The sequence below is a fragment of the Phoenix dactylifera genome, chromosome 3 (genome assembly GCF_051530095.1).
Source record: "Phoenix dactylifera cultivar Ajwa chromosome 3, Ajwa_hap1_PhDact_Kaust_v1.1, whole genome shotgun sequence".
Lineage (NCBI taxonomy): Eukaryota > Viridiplantae > Streptophyta > Magnoliopsida > Arecales > Arecaceae > Phoenix > Phoenix dactylifera.
Genome location: NC_143192.1, coordinates 8,880,086 through 8,906,324, shown reverse-complemented (window position 1 = coordinate 8,906,324; position 26,239 = coordinate 8,880,086). Strand labels below are relative to the sequence as shown.

General features: G+C 39.5%; 1 protein-coding gene across 1 annotated transcript; it reads right to left on the bottom strand.

The window, feature by feature from the left end:
- Nucleotides 1-293: 293 nt before the first annotated feature.
- On the bottom strand, nucleotides 294-13,199 carry LOC103712096 (thioredoxin M1, chloroplastic). Its single transcript, XM_008798501.5, has 2 exons — nucleotides 12,755-13,199; nucleotides 294-865 (listed from the first exon to the last, which is right to left on the bottom strand). Exons 1-2 carry the CDS (start codon nucleotides 13,035-13,037, stop codon nucleotides 546-548), a joined length of 603 nt encoding a protein of 200 aa, XP_008796723.5. The 5' UTR covers nucleotides 13,038-13,199; the 3' UTR covers nucleotides 294-545.
- Between the last annotated feature and the right edge of the window lie 13,040 nt (nucleotides 13,200-26,239).

Below are 26,239 nucleotides of genomic sequence, written 5' to 3'. Positions count from 1 at the left end.
TCTCTAGACCTACAATATCAGGAGCCTCATGCACCAGGCTGTCTTTTTCTATAGTGTCAATGCAGATGCCATAGAGTTTCGACGAGAGATCTGATAAAACACTAGTAACTATAGTAGGTTTCATCACCTGAAATGAAGTTTAAGATTCATTAGGAAATTTAGAAGAATCATACATTTTTTATTAATCAGTTATAGACTTTTATGTTCTGCACAATTCTATAATATAGCATCTTCTATTGTCCATCTGCAAAGCAAGGACCTAGAAGAAGAGTCTTCATCATGATGTATGGCAGTAAAAGAGGCAAACAACATTGTAGAATGGAATAAGAAAATTGTGAATTGTCTACAGAGTCCCATCAATTTTCATTACAAGTAATACTTCTTGCCATCAATTTTAACTGTTGACATGGTAAGATAAGACCCCAATTTTAATCTTCATACCTATATACATAGAGCTACAACAACACAGCGGAAAGAGTAAACAACACTACTAGCTAGCTCCAAATAATTGATTGAAGCCCTTCAGTTCTTGAAAATGAACAAATTTACCTCACTATGAATTTCTCGATGCACATAATTAAAGTACTTTCTGGAACTGCCCCAATCACTGCATCTTTCTTCTCACCGTTCTGAAATATCATCATAGTCGGGATACTTCGAATCCCATACTGGGTCGCTATGTCAGGGTTTTCATCAGTGTTGAGCTTGTAGCATTTCAGCTTTCCTTCATAGGCCTTTGACAGTTTGCCAATCACAGGATCAATCATTCGGCAGGGTCCGCACCATGAAGCCCAAAACTCCACAAGCACTGGAATATCACACTCCATGACAAGTGACTGCCATGTAGTTTTAGTCACATCTGGAACTGTAGTAGGATAACACAAGGTGCTTAATTTTATTTTTTTGAGAAAAACAAAAGTGCTTGGTTAAATAGGCGTACATTGAAAGAGAATCCATGCATCACAACTATGCAAAATTATATCACAAATAGCCTATTCAGATTTATCTTTCACAATCTATGGACTGTTTAACAAAAGGAAGAACAGGCAGAGCATTGATTTAATATTTGCAAATCAACTTATCAGAAGCCTATCAGAACAAACACTCCAGTGAAGTATGTCCAAATTTTATCATAAATCCATTCCAATCTACTTTGATCATCATCAAACTGTTATTGTGCTAAAAGATTGATGCAGTGTGTGCAGGAATTTCTAGGGCAGAATGATATCACTTGAATGCATATCCCACATTTTAAATTTTATAGTGTTTGATATGTATCTAGAAATTTGTTTAAATATATTGTTTGCAATTAGTAGTCTATCTCGACTGTGTAGCGTCATTAGTTATAATCTTTTTCAAAATAAAGCATTGTACAGATCATGTCTCAATCGTCCATAGGAAGAAAAAGCTAGATATTAAAAGGATGTAATATATAACAAAAAAAGATGGGCTTTGTACATATAGAAGATATAGGAGGGTGCAGACTTCAAACATTGCAAAATGAATGTGCGCAGAGGAATAACTTCCTCTTATTTCAATGTGTTGTTTGCAATTTTTTAAGCTTCGTCATTTTCACCATCATCTATTCTTCTTATTCTTTAAACTTCAATCCCAATATAAACATAAAAATAACCCTCTTGCACCATGAGTCATGATCGGTCTTTGGATTGGTGAGTAGCTCAAGACATGTACAAAAATCTGATTAGATTGGTAAAAAAACATGAATTCCACGGAGAGGAATACATAAATGCAATTAAATTGCAGAGAGGCCAATAATTTATAGATTACATATGACTTCACAATCTAGTAGTTTTAAAAAAAATAAATAAATACTAGATGAGAAGGCCCATATTAGGAGGAAAGCGAAACTTCCTTTCAAATCTAGCAGCCATTGGACCATTACAAAGGAAATTTATGTAGTGTCATAACTAATTGGGTTCCGCGAAGACAAAGACCAGCCAAAAAGATTTAACAAATAAAAAAAGGTATACTAACTCGGGGTGCAGGTTGGCGGTGAAGCAGTTTACTGTATGCTGGCTGGATTAAAATCATATCTAGACATATAGCAATGAGATCTTGGGAGTTCACAAGGGAAGAGAGTGCCATCCTAGCGCACTGGCTCCACCCATGCTTGTAAAATAAAACAATAGAAGCAAGGAAGAAAAGAACATAAAGGATCGCTTCTTGGTTCCATGAGCTTAACTGCAACCAATAAAGTAGCTCTCCCTCTCTACAGATTTGACAACAATTTCATGAGAATTTCACATTAGGTTCATAGTTGAACATGCAAATCTGGTTAATCTTTGAAGGAAGCTTCTGAAATTAAAGTTGTAGTCTATAAGTACCTCATTTTCACTGGGAAAGGCTTCAGTGATGATAATGATGATTAATGAGAGAAATATTGCACCAACTAGAATGAAACTGTATAATTCCATAAATCTAGGCTGATTTAAATGCAATTATTAAAAATTTGAAAAACTTAAAATAATTTATCCTATGCTTTTTTCAAAAAATTTGCATTCACTTACATGTGGCAGCTTATGCATGCAAAGGGACTTGATCAAGCTTCTTGATCCCCCAAAAGGATAGCATCAAGAAGACAACAATTTTCCTAATTTAGAACCTAATGTTTCACCCTAATAACAACCCCGCCACACCCCCCCCCCAAAAAAAAAAAAAAAAATCCAAACCAACTTTTTTACTGTTAGAGCCTCAAACCAACATTTACCGTTACAATGGAATTATTGGCTATTATCTTTAGGGCTGGAAGTGGGCTCGGGCCGGCCCGAAGCCCATCGGGTCGGGCCGCCCGCGGGCCGGGCTATGGGCTAGGCTCACTGCATTTCGGGCCGGGCTTGAGCTTCATCATTCAGCCCATTTCTATTTCGGGCCGGGCTCGGGTATTTCATTGGCCCGGCCCGGGCCCGTCCAAGCCCGGGCCCATTTCCAGCCTGACGCGGGCCAGCCGAAAGCGCCCGAATCGCGGCCGAGTAACCCGAGTTGCCAACTTGCCATTAGGGATTTGCAGAGGCGTCGGCGCGTCGCGGACGAGCGGTGGAGGCGACGAGGCGTGGTCCCCCTGGAGCTAGGGTTTCTCCGGTCGTCGTCGACTGGTCGTCGTCGTCGTCGACCGTCCAAGCTCGGCGAAGTGGCGAAGAGGAGTCCCGACCACCCTATCATCGGCGAAGCTAGGTTTTGAGGTACGATTACATTTACGAATGAATCTTCTTCGTTTTGGTTGGGATCTTCTTCGTTTTGGTTGGGATCTTCTTCCTTTTGGTTGGGATTTGCCGAGGCGCAGAGCGGACGAGCGGCGGAGGCATGGAGCTAGGGTTTCTCCGCTTCTTGTCGGCTCGTCGCCGCTCGCTGGGTTGATTACACTTCGGCCGGTCGCCCGACGCGGGCCAGTCTGCCGAATGCCTTAATCCACCCACAGGCCACAGAGTGCCACAAAACCAGCAGCAGTTCCAAGCCCTGATCCTCCCTTTTTCCAGTACAGTGTTGATGTGTTGAGAAATGAGAAGATGTGGGTGTCATTTTTGGACTGTCGAACACTTGGAACTTGGAAGGGGACTGAACTTGGTTTTTTGTTAGACTGAACTTTCCAGGTTTTCTCCTTCTTGTTCTTCTGTCACTCGTACAAAACTTTTGGTATTCTCTCTCAGAAAAAAAAAAGCTAAACATTTGGATATGTCTGAAGGAGATGTAATGAACACTTGATGCAGTTTATTGAAAGAAGAACTCACTGCTGTTGCTTTTTTATTTAAAAATCTACTGGATATGCTATTGCAATTGCTAAATTGATTGAGTTTATTGGCAGATGGGTGCACTTTTCATGTAGAATATTCAAAATCTACTCTATGAAGAACAGGGGTGTTTTTTTATTGCGACTCAAAATTTCCTTGCATTGTCAAAATATTATCTTTATTAGTTTTGGTATTCCTATTGCTGTTTAGGGTTATTCTTATGGATGTTTAGTTTTGGTATTCCTATTGCTGTTTATTAGTTTTGGTATTCCTTGCATTGTCAAAGTATTATCTTCAATATTGGCTGCACAAATGCACTTATGGATGTTTTACATTTGAGTTGTGACTGCATTATGCTTTTCTTTACTTTATCAGTTTATCATGCTTATTGCCTATTTGCCTGTATTGAGTGCATCCCTTGAGTACCTTTTTAAAAGGAAGCTTGGCTTCCTCTACATTTTGCAGTATAGGAACATAGTTGGATGATTGAAGATTTTTATTTTTTTATTTGGGCAGATTATTTTTACTAATGTCTCATTCTAAAGTGGGTGAAAATGAGACTGTTGAAGATTTAAGGAATGAGGATGATAGAAATGAAGATACTGCTGAAAATGTTTGTGACAATTCTTCTAGAAAAAGATCTTGGGTATGAAATCACTTTATCGAGGAAAAAAATTCTGAAGGGTCAATAGCTAAGTGCAAATATTGTAAAAAAGTTTTAAGTGGGAGCACTAAAGGAGGAACGAGTCATCTAAAACGCCATCTTGAAAATGTTTGCAAGAAGTATCAAAAGAATCCGACTAATCAGTTGCTCTTACTACCAAGTTCAAAAGATCTGATAAAGTGTTTCAAATTCAATCAAGAAGAGAGTAGAAAAATTCTTGCAAAATTTATCATATGTGCTGAGCTTCCATTTCGTATTGTTGAGCACACTATTTTTCTGAATTTTATGAGATCTCTTCAGCCATTATTCAAAATTATGGGTTGTAAGCCTGTAAAACATGATTGTATGGCTTTGTATCAAGAAGAGAGGAAAAAATTGCATGATGTATTCAAGAACCTAAGTTCTCGGGTTAGTTTCACTACTGATATTTGGACATCAAATCAGAAAATTGGTTACATTTCTTTCACAGCACATTATATTGATTCTGATTTTACTCTGCATAAGAAGATTATTAGTTTCAAGAAACTTCCATACCCTCACACCAGCTTTGCAATTGAAGATGCTGTAAAAAAATATCTTATTGAATGAAAATTGGATTGTAAAATATGTGCTATTACTTTGGATAATTGCAGCACAAATGATGCTGTAATGAGAAGGCTCCGAGATCACTTTTGTTATTCAATGTTGTTTAGTGGGGAGTACAGTCATATTAGATGTTGTGCACATATATTAAATATTATGGTTCAGGATGGAATGAAAATCATTCATGAAGCTATTGAATGTATAAGAGAAATTGTTAGATATGTCTCTGCATCCCCATCTCGAATGCAAGCATTTAATGAAATTCTACAGCATATGAGACTTCCTGCTAGAAAAGGACTCACTTTGGATGTTCCTACAAGATGAAATTCTACTTATGAAATGTTGCATGATGCACTTGGTTATAAAGATGCTCTTATTAGATATGCAACTGAGCATTCATGTGTATGCCCCACCAATGATGAATGGAAAAAGGCTTCTATAATTCTTAAATTTTTAGAAGCCTTTCTTGATGCTACTAAAGTATTTTCTGGTTGTAAGTATCCCACATCCAATTTATACCTAAAAGAAGTTTGGAGAATTAGGGCTTTGTTGATGGATGAAAGTATCGATACTGATGAAACAGTGAAGCAATTAACAAATGAGATGCTAAAGAAGTTTAACAAATATTGGTCTCAGTGCAATAATTTGTTGGTAATTGCTTCTATTTTGGATCCCAGATCAAAGTTGATATTTGTAGAGTTTTGTTATCAAAAGGCATTTGAGTTGGAGGAGTGCAAAAAAAAGATTGATGATATCCGTGCTTGTCTTTTTAAATTGTATAATGAGTATGTAGATGCAACAAGAATGCATCCCTTTATGAGTTCAAGTGAGCGAACATCTAATTTTGGTGGACAAGGTGATATAAGTTCAATTTCTTCCAAAAAAAATTTGGTATGGATTTTGCTCAATTTAGAAGTCAGAGTTCTTCAAAACGCCCTAAGAGATCCGAGTTGGATAGTTATTTGGATGATGATGTACTTCCTGATTTGGAGAATAAGGAGTTTGACATCTTGGCTTGGTGAAAGAGCAATGCAGCAGTCTATCCTATACTATCAAGAATAGCTCGAGATGTTCTAGCTATTCCAGTCTCCACTGTTTCATCTGAGTCAGCATTCAGCACTGGTGGTAGAGTTGTGGATCAGTATCGAAGCTCTTTGAGCCCTTCTACTGCAGAAGCCTTAGTGTGTACCCAAGATTGGCTTCGTGAACAATATGATGAAGGTATATAAATCTTTTAAATTTATCTAATATTTTTTATTTGCTTATTGTACTTATAATTTAAACATTTATGATTGATTTGTGTGTTAACTGTTAACAGTTGCAAATTGCTCGAGTTCTGTAACGTTGAATGTAGATGACGACACCCTGGACTCCTGGAGTGGGCAATTTGGGAGAACTGAATGACGATACCCTCATCAGATCTAGTTCATACCTAAAGTATCAAGTATCAAGTATGTTTGTTGATGGAGTATTTTCATGTGGATCATGGTTATTTCTCTATTACATGGATATGATGAATATAATATTGTGCAGGGAACAACGACTTCAGGCCGATGATTTTTTTTATCCTCCTGTTTTTGATGGAATCCTTTTGTTTGGTTTCAGTTGTATCGTTGCAGTTGGTTGCATGGAATGAATTTTTTTGCAAGTTATCTTCAAACCATCAGATGCTATTTTGTTAATGATATGTCTGATTGCCTACTTGGTCTATCTCATATTTGATGGAATCCTACTTGGATCTAACACAATTCCAATGACTTTTGTGGTCGTAAATTTCTTTTGCAGATAATTTTTGTTGATTTGTTCTATTTTTGTCACTTGCCAAAAAAAAAGAGAATTTTATACTGATGGTTTTGGGATGTTCATAAATCAGGCTTGTTTCATAGTCTTGACTGAAATGAGAGACAAAATGGAAAATAAACTTTCTTTTGTTGTCCAAGCTCTTTTCTTTTTTCTTTTTATTGCAGATGGCTGCATTTGTGTGCCTGTCCCTTGATGTAGGACTTGTTCCCCTTCTATCATTAGTGATGTACAGGTCTATCTATGGCACCGGGGTGCTGGAGATCTCATACAGGCATTACCTGGGCATGCTGGTGCTATCAACTGTGTCAGCTGGCACCCAATTTATCATCATATGTTGGCATCAGCCAGTGATGACCATACAGTACGTGTATGGGGGTTAAACAGGATTAACCTGAAGCGGAAAGAAGCTGGTTATAGCAATGGAATGGTCCACCATTGCAATGGAAATAGTAAATGAAGATGCAAATTTGGAGCATTGAGGCATTTAGTTTCTTTGACCATTCCTTCATTAATTGTACATTCTTTTACTTGTTCTTTTGTTGGCGTACACAGCAGACAGCCTCCAAAAATATGAGGCCACCATCTGTGGCGATAAGCCATGTACTTTGACATTTTTTAGTTCTTCCATTTATTTCCCTAATTGATTTAGTCTAGTTTTTTTAGGCATGTTGATAATCTTCTACGTTTCCTTCTAGGTGATATTTTGTTCTTGTTCGCATGTTTTTGTTTTTTCCGTTTAGGGATGCATACTATCCATTAATTTTAGTACAGATGAAGGGTTTTATGTTGTTATTTTTTATGATCACTGTGGAAAGTGCCAGTGCAATGCTGATAAATTGAGGCTTGCAATCAGGTTTTTGAAAGCAGTATGGGATCGGGCCGGGCTCGTCATCGGGCTGGCCCAAACGGGCTCGGGCCGGGCTCGGGCCAGGCTCGGGCCTCGTTCCTTTAAAATTGTTCGGGCCCCAGCCCGGCCCGAAGCCCGGAAAAAAATTTCGGGCCGGGCTTGGGTAGGGGTTTGGCCCGGCCCGGCCCGGCCCACTTCCAGCCCTAATTATCTTAAGATAACAACCATTTTTACTGACTATAATTGGATATAACAAAAAAGAAAGGTACATAATGATGTTATTTGATTATGCTATCGTTCACCTTTTATTCTCCTGAATTTACATGGAGATTTAAATAAAAAAAGATATTTTTATAAGATAAACAGTGAAAATGTAAACTACTGCCACTCATTTCCCAAACTATGGTGGCTGTTATAACGGGCTTACAGCTGAACAATGGTCACAAAATCGATGAAGAATGTTATAGGAGGGCTGTGCGACTACTCCAATGAATGCAATTTTAAATTTAAGAAGAAGATATTACATATATGCAAGTTACGCCTCTTATCTCTGTTTAGCTACCTAATGCTTGCGAACATGAATAGCAAATATAGGTAGCCAGCCTATAAAATGAATGCATGATGTTTACATATTGGATCAGAAAGAACCTCTGAAGAATGAGAAGAGGCATGCTTTGAAGAGAGATTAGATTTTGCAATTATAGATTTCATGAGATGATCATGCATATTCATATTTTGCTTAAGGTTATTTCATTTGTGACTCCTTTGCTTCCAACAAACTCTAAGGGCTCGTTTGGTTCGTGGGAAGCATTTTCTCTCATAGGAATATGATTCCTGAGAAGCAGATTTCTGAAAAGAGGATGCCTGAAAAAGTACTTTTGGCATGTTTGGTTGACCATGGAAAAGTGACAGATTTTCAGAGTGCTTATGTTTGGTTGACCATCCACTTTCCTATAAAAGTTTTGTGTAATTCCGATTATACCTTAATAAAAATTAGATCTTTAATGCTTTGGATCAAATAAGGATCCTTGATAGCTAAAGGGCCTTTTTGAAAAAAAATAAAAATGTTTCGATTTTCGGATCACGGAAAAGTAACTTTTCCATGTTCTCATGGGAAAGACTTTTCCATGAAACGTGGAAATCATATTCCCACAAAAATACAATTTTTCCATCTCTCTCCTTTGAAAACTCCAACCAAACAATAGGCATCTCTTTACTTTTCCATTGACCACACTTTCCCCCCTTCTTTTCCCGCAAACCAAACAAGCCCTAAGGGTCTATCTTTAAAAACACCCTAAGATCGGCAAACCTCTAACACCTTAAGTACATTTCAATTAAACCACCATAGATATGAAAAATATAAGAGAAAAGTAAATTTATTAATCATGTCTTTACATATTAACTAAGAGCATATACCTAGATCCACCCAAGTGTACATCAAATATCAATAATGCATGAAATGAAGTAGAAAATAGAAGAACAAGAAACAAAATATCAAAATCAGAGAATTTAGAGTAGAACAATAAATAACAGAAGGGGCACAGATTAAGGGGAAGTAAATAGGCAGATGGTAGATGCAAGAGCATATGGCAGGTACCTACAGCAAATTGTAGGAGAAAATGATCGATAAGTCCTGTTTGTAAATGGATAGCAGACACAAGTCCCAATACCTGAAGTACCAAAATGTTGTGGGGAGCACAATATGGGGTTAATGGTCCTTGGTTCCAATCTGTGTGCATACACAAATTCTGGAACCTTAGCAAAGAGAGTTGGTGATTTTTGTGCTCATTTTGTGAGTAGAAAAATTAACTGAATTTTTAGGCAATTTGCAGTCAACCAACTTAAAATTGAAGAGGCAAGCTTTTGGTTCCATGCTGAAAACGGATCAGATATCAGCATACCTATATCTGTATCCATTTTTATTTATCAAATACACTTTGTATCAATCAAATGCTAAAATTTGTACACATATATGTTTTAAACGGATTTGGATGCATATTAGATATTGCCACATACATATTAAGTATTATGTGTAAAAATATTATTCCATTTTATATCTATTAACTCATTCTCAGTATTTAAGCCTTCTAGCCCGCTTAAGATGGCCCGCACCGGAGCATGTCTCTACCATCTCCGCATCCACACTGCCCTGCTCACTGGCCCGCCCCATATCACCGCTCATTTGCGCTCGGCCCAAGGCTCTGATCGCCTCAACATCAAACTCAGGATCAAAACCGAGTTGACTCGCTCCCACCTCGCCATGCGCCAATTTAGGGGCAAGAATTTTCTTCTCCGGTGAACGCCGGTGAGCTACCTTGGATGGCTTCTGCCATCCATTGGAATCAAGCGGCGAACTCAGTTTATTCCTCCAGAAACTCGGTCCAGACTGGGACAAGCCCGGCCTTGAGGCAGACTTGGGGGTGGACTTGTCCGTCTTCCTCACTCGCACCCCACTCCTGGTAGCCCTCGGCTGCCGGATTTTGGCCGTCCCCAGCCGCGAGCCGAACACCAGCCTGCTCTCAGTTTTCGACCCCTCCTCTGTTAGGGCAGCCGCCTCTGTTTCTACCATCATTGGAGATGGAGAAACCCTGCTTCGCCCTTCCTTCCCCAACGCCGGCACCGACGGCAAATAGCTACAATCTTCATGTGGCCGATTCTGCCACATTGGTAGCAGAAGGCTGGAATATTCTCATATACGAAGCTTTCCAAGAAAACTCTAGCTCGCCCCCAAATTAAGATCCCTAGTTTGAGTGGATATAGGGCATGGATCTCGATCTTGACTCAAGCATAGCCAAGCTTCCAGAGCTGCTCGGTGAAACTGTCGAGGGATAGAGGTCGGCCCACCGCCGTCGCAATCTCCATGATCGACTCTTTCCAGTATTCCAGCAGGAGACAAGGAAGCCAGACCCAAACTGCCGACCTCTTCACCTTGTCCACGTCGGGAATGAAATCAAACGCCCACGGTTCCATCGCCAGCGGTTGCCCGACTACTACCCACTGTCCACTGGTTAGAGCCGCATTCTGTCCATCCTCGCATCGAAGACGGAAGACGTTGTGGTCCTCCGCCATCAGAAAGGTCTCCATCTCGTACTCCAACTTCCCCTGAGTCATGAGATCCCGGGCGATCCATTCAATGGGAACCCTCTGGCTGAGGCTTCAAGTGATGACCGTCGTCGTCTCCCACGCTTGCCTCACTGCTTCTACTCGCTCCTCCAGTAACTCTAAAACCTCCACGAAGTATCGTTAGAGGTTTTCGATCTCCTCCTCAGAGATCTAGTAGTTCATCCACGTCGGTTGCCGAGGAATGCCCTGCACCACACTGAACCACGTCCGATTGTCCACACCCTTCTCCTAGTTTGGCCGGTCCTCACGGCCGAAGGACCCCTTTGCCGACCGTGCGCTACAATCAGCCATTCCAGTTACCCACCACCTGCTTGACAAATGTACCCAGTAACCGCACGAAAATTAAAGCATCGCTACCCAGAGCGCAAGCTTGCTTAGTTAGTGTTCCTTTCTTCTTCATACTACATTATGTTCTTTGCATTGCAAGAATGTTTTCATGGATAAGAGTGGCAATGATGATATAATGGTTAGTATAGATCCATTTTTGGAATGATTATGCATCCTTGTGCGCATGGATCCCAGTGATGACTTTCACAACTAAGCCATGAATACATTGAACATTTCCATGTGCAAGCCTATCCATATGCAATGTCTAATATGCTACATATAATATCTTGTGGGAAAAAATTGAAGGCCAATCAGCAAATGTTACCTATTCATGTCAGTTTGCAATCATGTAATATTGATTATTTTGATAAATTTTGGCTAATAAAATAATATGGTGAGCAAGGTTATATTGGGCATTCAGTGCATAGTCATGCGATGGTGAAGTCCTTAGCCATTTTCAACCAAACACCATTTTTACCATCTCAACAGGAAGTGTAATTGACTGAGTAGCAGTCAAACAGCACTACAACCAGCCCTATGGTTAGTTGGTTAAGTGGTGGTTACCAATACTTAACTTTAACCACCCCTCAGTTAGCTACCCAAGACCAAACACAGACCTGGTGTTATCAAGCACTAATGGTGGAACTTGAGCTCATGTCAACCACTATCAGCTTATATATCTTCTCTCATGCAATCATGTGATTATTTCTTATGTCATAATTTCCATAATTTATAATAATTGAGAAGTGAATCAGCTTTAGAAATGAGAAAATATATCATCAAGAGTATTTTTAAAAATTAAAAGCATGATATATAAGGATGATTCTATTTTGATGAGAATCTCTTATAATATAAGGTAATTGATTCCAATCTAAACGCAATACAAGCTTGAGGGCTTGAATCAAGTTTGAAAAGTGCTAGGTTCCATTACTATACTCAAAAATATTTCCAGTTCAGATAAAGGTATGGATCTTTTTTTCCAAAAAGTTATACTTATTAATAATTTAATATCTATTAATAAATTCATGATTCATATAATTTAATTATTTAAATGTCTTATATCGTTATACTTCTTCTGCAATTATTTAAATGTATTATACCGTAATACTTCTTCTACAATCCAGGAAGTATACATTAATCAGTATCTTCCCTTAAAAAAAAGTGTCCATCTATAAGCTTCATCATCACTCCAAGACGGTGCATTGGCAACAGACCCAAGTTCCTGGGATAGTTGAGCTCCAAATTCACCGATTTCGCCATTTATTCCCAAATCAAAAGAGATTAGAACAACTACATGATGCTTGTTGAGAAAAACCTCAAGGAAGCCATAATAACAAAACACGTCCCAGCATCTTAATAAAAAGAAAAATAGAGCGATCACTTTACTGGGTTTAACAATGTAGAACATATACTATCTTCTCAGGTTGCATCTAAACCTAAATTCTTTATCATCAGGATATCAAGAAAACCAGATTACATCCTGTAACAAAAACAAATAACAAAAAAAAAAGATCATAACTTAATATCCACCGCAACGGTTTCAAAATTAACGTCTATAGCCCTCAATTTCATCAGCCAGTACAAAAATATTTTTCAAGAAATGCAGTATTAATATCAAGGAAAAGACAGGGGAAATTTAAAAAAGAAAAGGAAGAGAACTACCTTGGATCGTCGTCTCCTGAGCCTCGCAAACCACGGCTCGCCGGCGAACCACCCTCGATCCCGACGCCCGATTTGTTGAGGCCGCTGCATTCAGAGGATGCGCTGCGATCCTCAGGCCCTTGAATTCCGGCAGAATACCCGCTCCTCGGCGGCCGAGAGGAGAGAAAGCCGCCGCCGCCGCCGCCGCCGCCGCCGCCTGCGCCGCCCCCCTCGGCGCGGAAGCCGGCGGGAAACCGCGACGAGGACGGGGAACCGTCAGCGAATCGAGGACGGTGGTGGCCATGGGGGGAAGGAGATATGGCGAAGAGGGTTTCAGGGATCAATCGAGGCACGCTAGACCTAGCGATCTTGGATTTGGGGGAGAGAGAGAGAGAGATGGAGAGAGGGAGCGGGGTGGGACTGCGCGTGGAGAACTCGCTCCCCGTAATGTAATCCTTAACACGTTTAACTTGTTTCAGCCGGTTGTTAGATCGCCTGTTTAACTCATTGTGGCCTCACCTTCAAATATCGGGCCGAGATTTGTAGTATAAATCAGGCCCAATGTTTACGCCCAGGCTCGATCCAGGCCCATATTGGGCCTCTCTTTTTAGTCCAAACCCGGCCCAATCCTAACACGTCAATACCAGATCCGCCTAACACATCCGATATTGATATATTCATTAACATAGAGTATAAAAATTTTATTATTATAATATTAATTAATTAATATAACAAATATATAAAATATGTGTATATTAAAATATATAATTATTTTGGCCCAGGTAGTGTCAATTTTTATTTTTTCCAAACTCGGCCTATTCTTAGTGTCCAAGCTTACCAAATTTTAGGCTGGGCTAGGAGGTCTAGGCAAGCTTGACGACCTATGATCGGCTTTAGGTCTGAACCTGATGGTCTAGGCAAGCTTGATGGCCTATGATCGGCTCTATGTTTGAACCTGATCTGACCACCACCCTAAACTCACGCAAGCTATATTGGCAAAATAAAGAGAGTTTAGGACAAGTGGTGGGTCTATGGTTTGAGGTCGAGCTAGGTTAATGTTGGAATCTTTCTAGTTTGATGGGCGGACCAATAAATAACCTATTTTAAACACGATGCGCCTAGGGTTGAAAGTTTACATGCATCATGCCATCAAACCTTGCATTTGGTTTTGATGTAAAATGTGATATTTAAAGCCATCATGCAGGATAGGCATGAGACCTTTCATATTGTAGATTTGTAGTCTTCTTATCTTTAACTTAATTTATGTTGGAATGAGAAATAAACTCTAGCTGAAAAATGGAAATTGAAGGACAGGAAGGATTATTTAAATTTAGGTTACTAAAAACTTGTGAATTCATGTACGCTTGGAAATGGCCTGAGTTTTAACCTAGAATTTTACATATTCAATAGGTCATGATCCAAAAAAAATTATCCAGGTCGATGTAAGATTAGGGATATGGGCAACCTATTTCTAGCCAATATTCAAGGTATGCTCATATTGTCCATGGCTTGGCCCAACCCAAATAATAGAGACTTTAAGTTCTATTTCAGCTCTAAGTAGGTTGTACCATGTGAAGCATTTGTTTTGTTCAATTTTTAGTAAAATGAAATTTATCTGAATACCAATAAATATGTCATGGAAGAGCTTGAAACTTCAACCTCAGAGTTAATAATCCTACTGAGGGTCTCTTAACATAACCCTATTGGAATCTTAGAATTGGAAATAGAATTTCTAGGATTACAAAATATAAGGCTCAGCTCTGTCCATATTAATTAAACTTTTTTCAGCCCATTCTCACAGGCATAAGGAGTCCTATTGAAACCAAGAAATATAGGCCTGCCTGCCATCCACACCCTAAAAAACCCGCTAGTGGAGGAAGACCCCCTAGGGATAAGAGATATAGGGTTGAAGAGAGAGCCAAAAAAGGATCTTTCGTGTATAATCCTGCATAATCTCGAATGTTATCAGTTCCGGTACGTAGACCAAATGATACAATGCAAGCAAAAGTTAATCCTACTGGTTATACTAGTCCAATCCACAAATTCTACAGAATTTTTGGCCAAATCTTATAGACAAATTCAAACAGGCCTTTAGAGATACTCGATCTTGCGGGGATAGAAAATAAAAGGCAAGAAAATGTGGAAGGAAAGATTACGAGAATTCTTGTTGTATGGTACTATAGATGATAAGTGGGATAGTTGCAAATTAAGATCTAAGACCACAACAATAGCGTCCCACAAAGTTAGAGATATAAGTTGGCTTCAATGAAGGAGTTGATCTAAATCTAATCAGATGATAGGTTAGTGTGCATCTATAGCATGTGATAAGAACTCCTCATGGTGGTAGTGTAAGCTGCAAAATTGTATAGACAATCAGATTATTTCGTCATCGATCTTGATGCACAAAAGCATCAATGCAGCAAATTATTTTGTCGTCGATCTTGATGCTAGACGATCAGATGGTCTGCTAAGCATCAATACAAAGTATTAGACTCATTGTGGTAGGCTATCTAGCGGTTTAACTACTAGCTTTCTATTTCTATTCAGGTTCAACTAGAGAAAATATTTCAGGACCCATCTCAATCATGCCAACTAGACCTCGACATAACTCAAGTATTCCTAACAAAATTACTGATAAATAGTTGAACATGTTTATGGCCAAGCTCTCCAAATATATGAGCCCAATCGAGCAGTCAAAGCATATAGGGTTCAATGAGAATTACAAACTATCACTCTATAAGATAACATAAAAGGCGTTTGTGAGAAGTTAGTCAATCTTTTGCTTTGAAAAGAAAGAAGTAAAAGAAGAATCGGGCCAGGGGTTCTTCGGAGTGTCTTAGTGGACTACTGCTCGGCATCGGGCCAGAGGGTGAACTTCTAGAAGTCGACCATCATGTTTAGCCCGAAGACTGAGTTGCGGGTGCGACAGGAGATCAGGAGGTTGCTTGGCATGAGGGAGCATGATGGGCCGTGGAGTTACCTGGGAGTCCCTATCACTAAAAGGAGGTTGCGAGTCTCGGACTGTCAGGATATAGTGCACCGGGTGCGGTAGAGGTTGGAGGGTTGGAGGGTGGCATCACTTTTCATGATGGGTAGGGTGACCCTGGTTAGGTCTGTGTTGTGTTCCATGCCAGTCTATCTGATGTCCAACACCGTGGTCCCAAAGACGGTGTTGAAGAGTATTGAGAGGTTTGCTCGGAATTTCATTTAGGGAACACAGGGCGGCGGCCGCGAGGTGCACCTTGTGGATTAGGAATCAGAATGCTAATCGACTAGGGCAGGGGGACTGGGTATCCAGTCTCTGCTGACTAGAAGGGAGGCGTTGATTGATCGGCATGAAGCTAGGGTCATCTTGGAGCCGCAGTGTTTTTGGAGTCTGACTATGGTCGCCCGGTATGGCCCTATTGGGAGTAGTGTGACTCCAGTTGGGGGGTGGAGAGCATCATAAATTTGGAGCGAGATATGTAGGTATGTACCCATGGTCATGTTGAGATGCAGGTGGCTGATAGGTGATGGCCAAAGAGTGGACGCGGTGGAGGATGCCTGGGTGGACGAGCTCCCGTTGAGGCGCTGGCCAACCCTAATCAGTGTTGAGGTTGAAGAGGGACTCTAGGTGTGTAACCTGTTTCTTTCCGGTAGAGGAGGGTGGGATACCTACTAGATCGGACAGCTATTCGGTGAGCCGCTTGCAGAGCGGATTCGGTCAACCCCAGTTTCGGAGCACCCTTACCCGGATGTCGGAGTTTGGAGCATGTCCTGCAAATCTACATTTAGGGTGGTTGACGTTTGCGACATCGCCCAGGGTGGTGAGCAGCGAGCGGTGGACTTCAGCTAGACTTGGTGGTTTGGGTTGCACCCCAGGATGGCCTTATTCCTTTGGAAGGTCACTTGGGGTCGACTACCGATGAGACTTCTACTGTTTGAGAGGGATATGGGTATCCACCCCCAGTGCCCTGAGTGTTTGTCAGATGAGTCGCTAGATCATGCTATTTTTCAGTGCCACCAGGCTAGGAGGATCTGGAGGCGAGCAGGGTTCCCTGTAGAGTTTTGGTGTCATGTGGCGTCATTTTTGCAAGTACTAGGATGTTTGGTAGGGGCCCCACAGTCTAGACCGGAGGCGGTGAGGGCGACCTATACTGCCTACCAGATATGGCTTGCGAGGAACGTGTGGACGTTCGGGGAGACGAGCCTCCCTTCGGGGGTGGGGGTGGAGCAGGCGAGGCTGCTAGCAGTGGAGGTCTCTCAGGCAGACCATTGGGTTAGACATTTAATAGCTTGAGACATATGGGGCTCTACCTCTGCTTGTAGAGCGCCCCATATGGTGTTTTTCACCTAAGAACCTCCACCCCGGAGTTTCCTCAAGGTTAACTTTGACGGTTGCGTCCTGCAAGGCGGCATGAGGGGAAGTGCGGGCTTTGTGGTTAGAGGCCCAGACTCTAGGGTGATTGCCGCTAGGAGTTGCCAGATATTTGATATCTCGGTACCCGAGGTTGAGTTGAGAGTTGCTTGGGCTGGTCTTTGCTATGTGCGGCATGCTCTGCAGGCGAGGATGGTCCTCTTAGAGGGCGACTCCGCGACGATCATTGGGTGGATTCTGCGGACTTCATGGGGGTCAGCGACTACCACCCCCTGCTGAGAGATATTCGGGCCATGGTTCGTGATGGGTTGGCCATCCAGGCGAAGTAGTGCTCTTCGAGATGTATTGCTTTTTTATTTTCTTGGTTGTATTCGTACACGTTAGTTATGATACTTTCGTTTCTAGCAAAAAAAAAATCAATTTTTCCTTAGAGAAAAAAAAGGCAAAAAATAAAAAATAATTACCTTTTAGCAGCAGCAACATCACTAAAAGAAGAAGAAGAAATCAATTTTTTTTCTTGGGCAAAAAAAAAAAAAGGCAAAACACACAAAAAAGAATCAACCTTTAGTAGAGGAAGAAGAAGAAAAAAAAAAATAAATCTTTCCCTTAGGGGAAAAAAGCAAAAATCAAATAAAATTCAATCTTCAGCAGAAGGAGGAGGAGGAGAAGAAATCAATCTTTTCTTTGGGAACAAAAAGGCAAAAAAAAAAAATCAACCTTCTGCAGCAGAAGAAGAACAAAAAGAAGAAGAAATCAATCGTTCACTCTGGGGAAAAAAGGGCAAAAAATAACTTACGTTTCTTTGCTCCAGCTGCTGACCTCGCATGGAGGACCCCTTGACAATGCCTGGTTAAGGTGGAAGCTGAATCCCTCCCCACCTGGGTTGAGGGAATTAACTCCTTTTGAAATGATTGCCTCCCAGTGTATTCCGACTGCTCATTGTGTCACGTCAAACGGATTTGCAGTCGCATGAAAAACGAGTAAGTTTCCTCCAGGGCTTTTGCAAACGAAGGTTTTTCTCTCGTTTAGGCAGTTTTTATCAAAAGATAGCTGGAGTTGCCATTGGGAAAAGACCACCTCCATGTATTTAAGCATTTATCCATCAAATGACAGCTCCACTGATGATGAAATGCATCGCTGCGCACTAATTTGGTATCGATACATGATATAAAAAATATATTAATATTAGATGTACTGAACCGGCTCCATACCGACAATGCTAATATAGTAACAAAATTGTATCAGTATAAGATCTGGTACCAAGATGGTGTACCTTGGTAAGAATTTTTCTAGAGAATATTATGAGGTTTTCTTTCATTTGACTGTGTTCCTTAGAAGGCTAAGTCCTTGTCAGGGATTCAAATGCGTGTAACTACTGGAAACATCAGTGGATATTGAGTATAAGGATCTGCTAACAAAAAGACTTTCTGATTCAATAAAATAACAGCTACCTCAGTGGACATTGAGTATGGGAACCTGCTTCTGTAAAGAGTCTTTTTTGTGATCCAATAAATGCGCATGCTTTCTTTGCTTGGGGAAAATAATTGTCGCTTGCTGTAATTTGCTATTGGGTTAATTTTTCTTGTATCTTTAAAAGGAGATTTAAGTATGATGTATTTAGTAGGATTGATACAAATGACGTTTTTGAGAGCTAAACATCCACAATCACGTAGAGATGATCATAAACTATAATGTTACAACATGAAAGATAGTATTGTGAGGATTCGTATGGACGTGTATTTAGTTCTACATCAGCTACGTATTGGATAGATCTTGGATACTTATACAAAGCCAAAGAACTCAAACAATACCTTCTAATTATCTTTTTTGGGTGAGGTCTTGGGTTATGGCAAATAGTATCGGAACGGACCTGTCTCATAGTCCATATGGACTAGAAGACACAGACTCATTGGAGCTGATCATGAGCTGATCATAACACTTGTGATTAGATTTGAATGGATTTGAACTCTTAACCTAGCGAGATGCCAAAGCTTAAACGGAAGAGTAGGTGAGAATTCTCCTACATCAATTATGCACCGGGCAGATCTCGAATACTTATTCAGGGCTAAAGAACCTAAATAATACCTTCTAGCTAGCCCTTTTGGATGGAATCTTGGGTTGTGATAAATACCGACAATTATCACAAATCAATCTCATGCTGCAATACTACATGAAAACCTTCTCCAGCAAAACACCATGGCGATTGTTCAAAGGCAGCCATGGGAGTGGAAACATACAGGCCAGAGTCACAGCCCACTGTGTCCCTTGAACCTGAGGCAGGGCTTTCCTCGCAGCATCAGCATGCGATGTGACCTGACTCGGCCAATGGCCTCTGACTCGAAAACACCTTACGTACGCCAGCTTCACTCCCACGGTATATATGCTCCTGGACCAGCTCGAACTCTCACTAACTTTTGATGCAATGGTGTGTCCCACTTTCCTTTACACCATCCTGGAACTCCTTTCTTTGTCCGTCACCTTAATTGCCTCTCTCTTTCGTGCATGCCATACTGGTCTAAAGGTTAGACAGGAACTTTTAGCATGCACTTGTTGGAGAAGAATTAAGTTGGTCCATCCCTTGTGGAATCCTCTCATATATAGCTGGGTTGGGTCAGGCTTCTTTTGTCATCTCTTGAATGAGATATAAAAACCTGGTTGCTAGGAGTTTTCCATTTGTCTTCGGATTCTTCTTGGATCTGGGGAGATTCAGGTATATAATACGTTGCCCCACAAGCAATGATATCATATGTATGTTGATGTCCACTATCAGATGTGGCTGACGCTAGCAAGGAAAAGAAGAAACTGGGTGTATCGATCCAAATGCTGAAAACTTTTCAGCATAATTTAATGGTTGAGAGTTTGTGTGGGATCTCTCCTCAGAACCACACAATATTAATGCCAGTGGGTTGCAGGAGAGTAACTGAAATTATTAATTATTATGATGGGTGGCTTCACGACTTGTTTCTCTTCCCTTTGTGCACCGATTGCAAAGTTATGCATAGATTTAGGGTTTTCGGATGTCCGACCTATTTTGATCTCTAATATAACCTCAAGAACGGATATATAATTAACCTCTATCATGTATTATTGATTTTAGTTTGCTGTATTATTAGTTATATTTGATATATTACTAGTTATATTGTTAATTTTTACTTAATATTAATTATATTCAGATCATTATGCAAATGTCTCTTATTCACCACCCTAAAACTCCAGATCCTTTTTATTTTTTATAATTCTAGGTCAAGTAGTCGAATCGATCTGAATAATCCATTTAGAATAAAGATTAATCAGGCAGGTTTGGATACCTGAAGGACTTGCAGTTTTTTGATAGGCCGAGATTGAAATTTTCGAACAAATTTTTAATCGGACTTGGGACGGATTCGGGTTTGAAATTTTTGGATATTTTTAATTAGGTTTGAGAAGGATTTGGGTAATAGAATTTTAAACAGGTTCGGATACGGATATGGCAAATTTTGCTGTTGCTATTCCTCGTATAACCATTGAAGCACATCATTTCAAATACATTTATTCATTAATTTAAATCAAAAAAAGAATGCATTCAATAAATAGTTATGATTGAATACCAATTTTGTGGGGAGGCTCCATGGTTCCATGCTCTCTTAAGAACCTTCTTTCCAAGGAAGCACACCATATATTTGTCATCCTGATCTACATGTGAGTGCAGGAGGGTTGAATTACGCAAGCCTCTTCCTGTATCCATGTCTCATGAATGACCAAAGAACCACTTTTCATTCTTGACAAAAGAAAATAATTATAGCTTAGTCCTATGATAAAATACTAGTTTGGTTAGTTATCCTTCAGATCCAAAATTCAGGCCAAAATAATAGATTAATGCTATATTTCATAAACATGCTAAAACCCAAAATTTATTTATTTGTTTAGCAAGCCTTTGTGTGACTCATGAAGGTGCTCAATTTTAATACTATATTGTTGAATGAGAGAGGGACATATGATTGGACCCTTATTAAAATAAAAAAACAAATTATATAACAGCCACTTTTTTAAAATTTAAAATAAATAAAAATATCCATATTTTTGTTTAATTCATATATTTTATCTTTCCTATTTCCTAATTTCTTAAATTCTCTAATCCATATTTTATATTTCTTATTCTTCAATTTTTAAATTCTTCCTTTTATTAATCACTTTTTAGCATGCATTGCACTTGTCTGATCGCTAGTATCATAATAATTAAGACCCTAAGATTTGTAGCTAAATTTAGACATCTCTATCGACTACCAAAACAGGTTAAGTTTATATTGACAGATTATTTAACAGTTTGATAATTTAGCAGGTGGTAGCTAAGTTTATATTGACATGTAGTAGGATATATTTTTAGCTAATATTGCTTATTTAACAATTTAGCAGATCGGGTTGAATTACTAGCTTAATAAAGGGATCAAGTTAAGTTCAGATTTTGACCCATTTAATAGAGAGGTTAAGTTCATATTGGCCGGTTTTCCCCAATATATTTTTCTCGGTTCACATCAAACCCGACCTGGCCTGATGAAGCCTATCAGTGCTATCACCTTGCCTAGATACACCCCTATATACAAGGAAGGTTAGATAAAATGAGCAATTATGTCAGGATCAAGCGCTACCATTACACCAAAACCTGCAGTTGTTAGTGAAGGTGCAACTTTATTTTCTTAAACTAGCGTAGGGGCCCATAGCGCCACGAGTCGACTCCGACCAAGCCTCGCCCGACTCCGGACTCCGACAGGGCCTCGCCAGTGGGTTCAGGGACCCCCTAGTGGTATAACCCACCCAACTCTTCCAACGCAACCACGTTTGCAGGCGGCAAGACTGACTCGGCCCTTCAGGCCTCCGCCAACATTGACTCGGCCCCTCAGGCCTCCGCCAACAATCCCCCCCAACGTGATGCCTGGGTTTCGAACTCGAGCATTATCAGGATCAAGCGCTACCATTACACCAAACCCCGCAGGTGTTAATAAAGGCGCAACTTTATTTCTTTAAACTAGCGCAGGGGCCCATAGCGCCACAAGTCAACTCCGACTAAGCCTCGTCCGACTCCGGACTCCAACAGGGCCTCGCCAGTGGGTTCAGGGACCCCCTAGTGGTATAACCCATCCTACTCCTCCAGTGCAACCACGTTGGCAAGCGGCAGGACTGACCCCCTCAGGCCTCCGCCAACAAATTATTAATCAATTACATATTTAAGTTTCTCATAAATATATATATGATTCTAGATATCTCCTATAAACTTTGGCTCGGCAAATTTGTTCGTAAGCTTGCAAATTATATTGTAATATGGTGATATTCAAAGAAAAAATGGTATTCATTGTCAGCAAGAAATAATATTTGCATTACTTAATCACAATTATTTAAAAACAATTTTATAGAAAATCCAAATATTAAGCAAGCTAGAAATAAAATCCCATGCAACAAATGTACTTGAATATTTCATTTCATGAATAAGTGGATGATTTTTTGCTATTATGTACTTTAGCTTTACTATCTTGATCCTCTAGTGTTCTAGTTGATTGTGAGAGGTCAAGGCAGTTTCTCCAAGGAGCCCAACACTTCTTTCTATGGTGGGAGAATCTTGAGTCCCCCTACAAGGTTGCATTTTAAAATTTTGAGCCATAACAAATTTTAAGCATGATACTTATTTGTAATGTTGGAATAATGTATGCTCCTCAGAAACTATTTACATGTAATTTTGTAACACCAGTTAAATAAATTATGCTTGTTTTTTTACCCATAGTCAAAAGGAATACTAGATGCCTATTGTATATAGATCTTAAAGTCAGAAAAGAGTCCAAGGTCCTAAGTAGTTATAGGGAATCCTCTTAAGAAAGTGAATTCCATGACAATTGGGAACCCAGACTTGGCACTCCACATTTTCCATTGTAAGAAGAAAGAGTTCCTTGAGGTCAAGCATTTGAATAGGGGGACTTGGGCATCCTTTAGTGGTGTGAGAAAGTGTTCCATGGAGAGGAATCGAGAAAGAGAAAAGAAGCAGTAGAAGATGTAGAAGAAGAGAGTGGGAAAGGATGAGAAAAAGCAAAAGGAATTAATCTTTTAATATTTGAAACATTAAATCGTGCTAACTATCTAATCATATGAGTGCTTGAGAAAATTTAGAATTATGGACATAATTTGACAAGTTAATTGTTAGCATTAGTCCAAGCCCTATATTGCATCCATTAGCAATATCCCTAGCCAACATACATGAACATGCATGAATATAAGCAAGGATTCATGCACACGCATCATGGATTGCCCTAGTTTTTGAACAATTATGAAAAGTTATGATATATGGCATTGTTTATACCAATGACAATAATAAGTGTGGTCCTCAAAACTATAAATCGATATGAAGCATCATGTTTGTAGTCGAAAAGTATGCATGGTATCGTGTCGAGCCATATACGATATATGTACAACAATGCTTATATAGTTCGCCAAGATGATGATATATAAGTTTATATTGATTCTCTAATAAAATGTTATAGTTATTGAATCACTTAATTAGCAACCAATCATCTTTTGACACATTGTGCCAATTCCTTTGAATTGGCAGAACAGACCACATAATTGATATCCACGAAATTTCTAAATAAAACTAAATTCACTGAAAATGAACATTCTCTTGTGTATGCACAAATCCAATCTACAGTTTAGTGCAGAAATTGATACATCTTATGTGAAAGGTATATAAAATTTTTCGATGCCGTGATAGAATGAAAAGCTAACCAAATTGAATAGCAATGTATTTTAGGGAAAGATAATAGCAACTTAAGGGGCTCTTATAGGAATATGAAGTAATTGGAAGTCTAGAGGTTTCTTAGCATTCATATCCTCATTTAAAATTGTGATTTCACAACATTATTTAGAGTTAAATATGGGCATTAAAAAAAACTTTACAAAACTATTTTTAAATATGCAATGATGACATCAGACCTCTTCAACTAAGAGTCTTAATATCAAGATATATTCATGACAATGAATAGGATGTTGTAGACAACATAACCATACAAAAATTGGCAGATATTCCTGCATTTACTAGGAGTGAAATGACATAGAATACCAAGGAGAGAGTAGAATACTGAGGAGAATCATAGTTATCCATAGAATGCAGTCACTTAACTCCTCCTGAATTGCCAAACTATCATGTTTTCCTGACATGCTCATGATCTCACAAGGCTTAAAGTATCTTTTGTATGAACCAATGGTCTAGTAGTAGTTCTAGTTCTTTTAAGATCTTGTTAAGTGGGAGAGGTCTAGGATTCCAACACTTATGACAGCATTTCCATCATATTTTCTTCAAAAAAAAAAAAAAATTATTCTAGGTGCATTTTTGGAGAGATTTTTCATATGGACATGCAACCTGTTAATACATTCAATGTACCCACATATACTTATATGTCAAGTAATTATTTTCCTTTTTATGTGCTGCCATAAATAAAAAGGTGGAACATTTAATAGATGCGATGTAAAAGATAGATTCAAAACTAATGTAAAAAAATTTAATGCACTAAATGATAAATTAAACTACAAATACTTGATGAGTGACACCTAGTTGAATAACATCAAAACTTGAAATATGGGCTATGCATGTAGTTTTTTTTTTTTTAACTTTTTGAAAGTCTTCTAGGCTTTGTCATTCATACTTCTCCATACAATTGGAACAATATTTAAGTTATGATTCTTCTTCTTTAATAATTTGAGAAAAATGAATATTTATTGTGGTAGTCTTGATCTAATAGATGAATGGAATTATGATGACAATGATATAAACATGCACTAGTGATGCATTGTGCGGCTCCGGAGCATAAGCATTTGATAGATAGCTTTCTTCCTATAAATCAGATGGAATTAAGGATAAAGAAATTATGTATGGAACTGGAAACAAAGAGTTAAAACACTTGTGAATATGAGATTTATCCTTATTGTGGAGTCCCAAGAGGACAGTTTTCATTTTATCTTTAAATTAGACTGAGGTTCTAAAATTAATACTAGCTTAGGTTTTTTCCGAAAAATTTTAAAAAGAGCAACTCCAAATTAGAAAACATGCTTAAGAAAAATCAAGTTGTTTGCTAGGTTGTCAATTCTTTCGATACATTTTCTGAAAAGAGATTAACAAGAAGCTGCTTATATTACATATGTTTATAGCTAGAAAATCACTGTCCTCATCTGAGACAGGGCTGCATCTTTCGTATGAAAGTAGGATTTCTCAACTTTCCCATAAATCCAACATTGGATCATGAAGAATTTTAGAATGCTTTGCGATCTAGGATGCGATCCAATCGACACGTACAACCCCAGAACGTATTCACGGAAAGCATTAGTGCTTCATGTGGGCCCCATATGCAAGGGATACACGTGGCAACCAAGAAGAAAAGATATTTGATGCCTGTGATCTGGGCCACCCAAAGAAAAAGAAAACCCTATTGTTTTGGAGTCACAGTGTACCGCCGGTTTCGGGGAAATCGCATCTGGGGAAGGGAGGGAGGAAGTACCATTCAAATCGGACGGTGGTGGGGAAGGGGGAAGCGCGCAACCGACCTTCCCTGGTTATTAACTTACCCCAGCTTGTCTGCATCTACGACCCGTTGGATCCCGATCGAACGGTTAATCGGACGAATTTTACATTGTTCCTGCCGACATCATACGCAATCTCTTCCGATTCATTTACCTTACGTTACGTCTCGCGCCAGGTTTTTCTCCGTTTATGGGCTCCACGTGTCGGAAACCGGAAAGTGTTCGTAATATTCCGCGAGTATATCGCCGTACGATATTATTGTCCGGGAATTGTGGTGAGAAGTGATGAGGACCGCCGCTTCCGCCGGCTTCGTGGAAACGAGCACTGAACTGGCGGTGATGGCAAATTCCGTAACGGACTTGGAGTGCTAGCCGTTGAGACTCAGTTCCCACTCCACACGGCATGGGCGGCCGACGAGGTATTGCCCTCCACTTGGTGCAGCTAATCTCGGTCCCTATTTTTGTTAACTATTAGTTGCCTCACAAATTTTTGTTGATGATAATGACATAGAATTTAATTAATTTGGCCCTTTTTTTAAATTTTTCTTTTTTTTTCCCAACAAGGGGGTGCAATGTATATGTATCGCGCATTCGATTAGCATTACTTGGGTTATCAT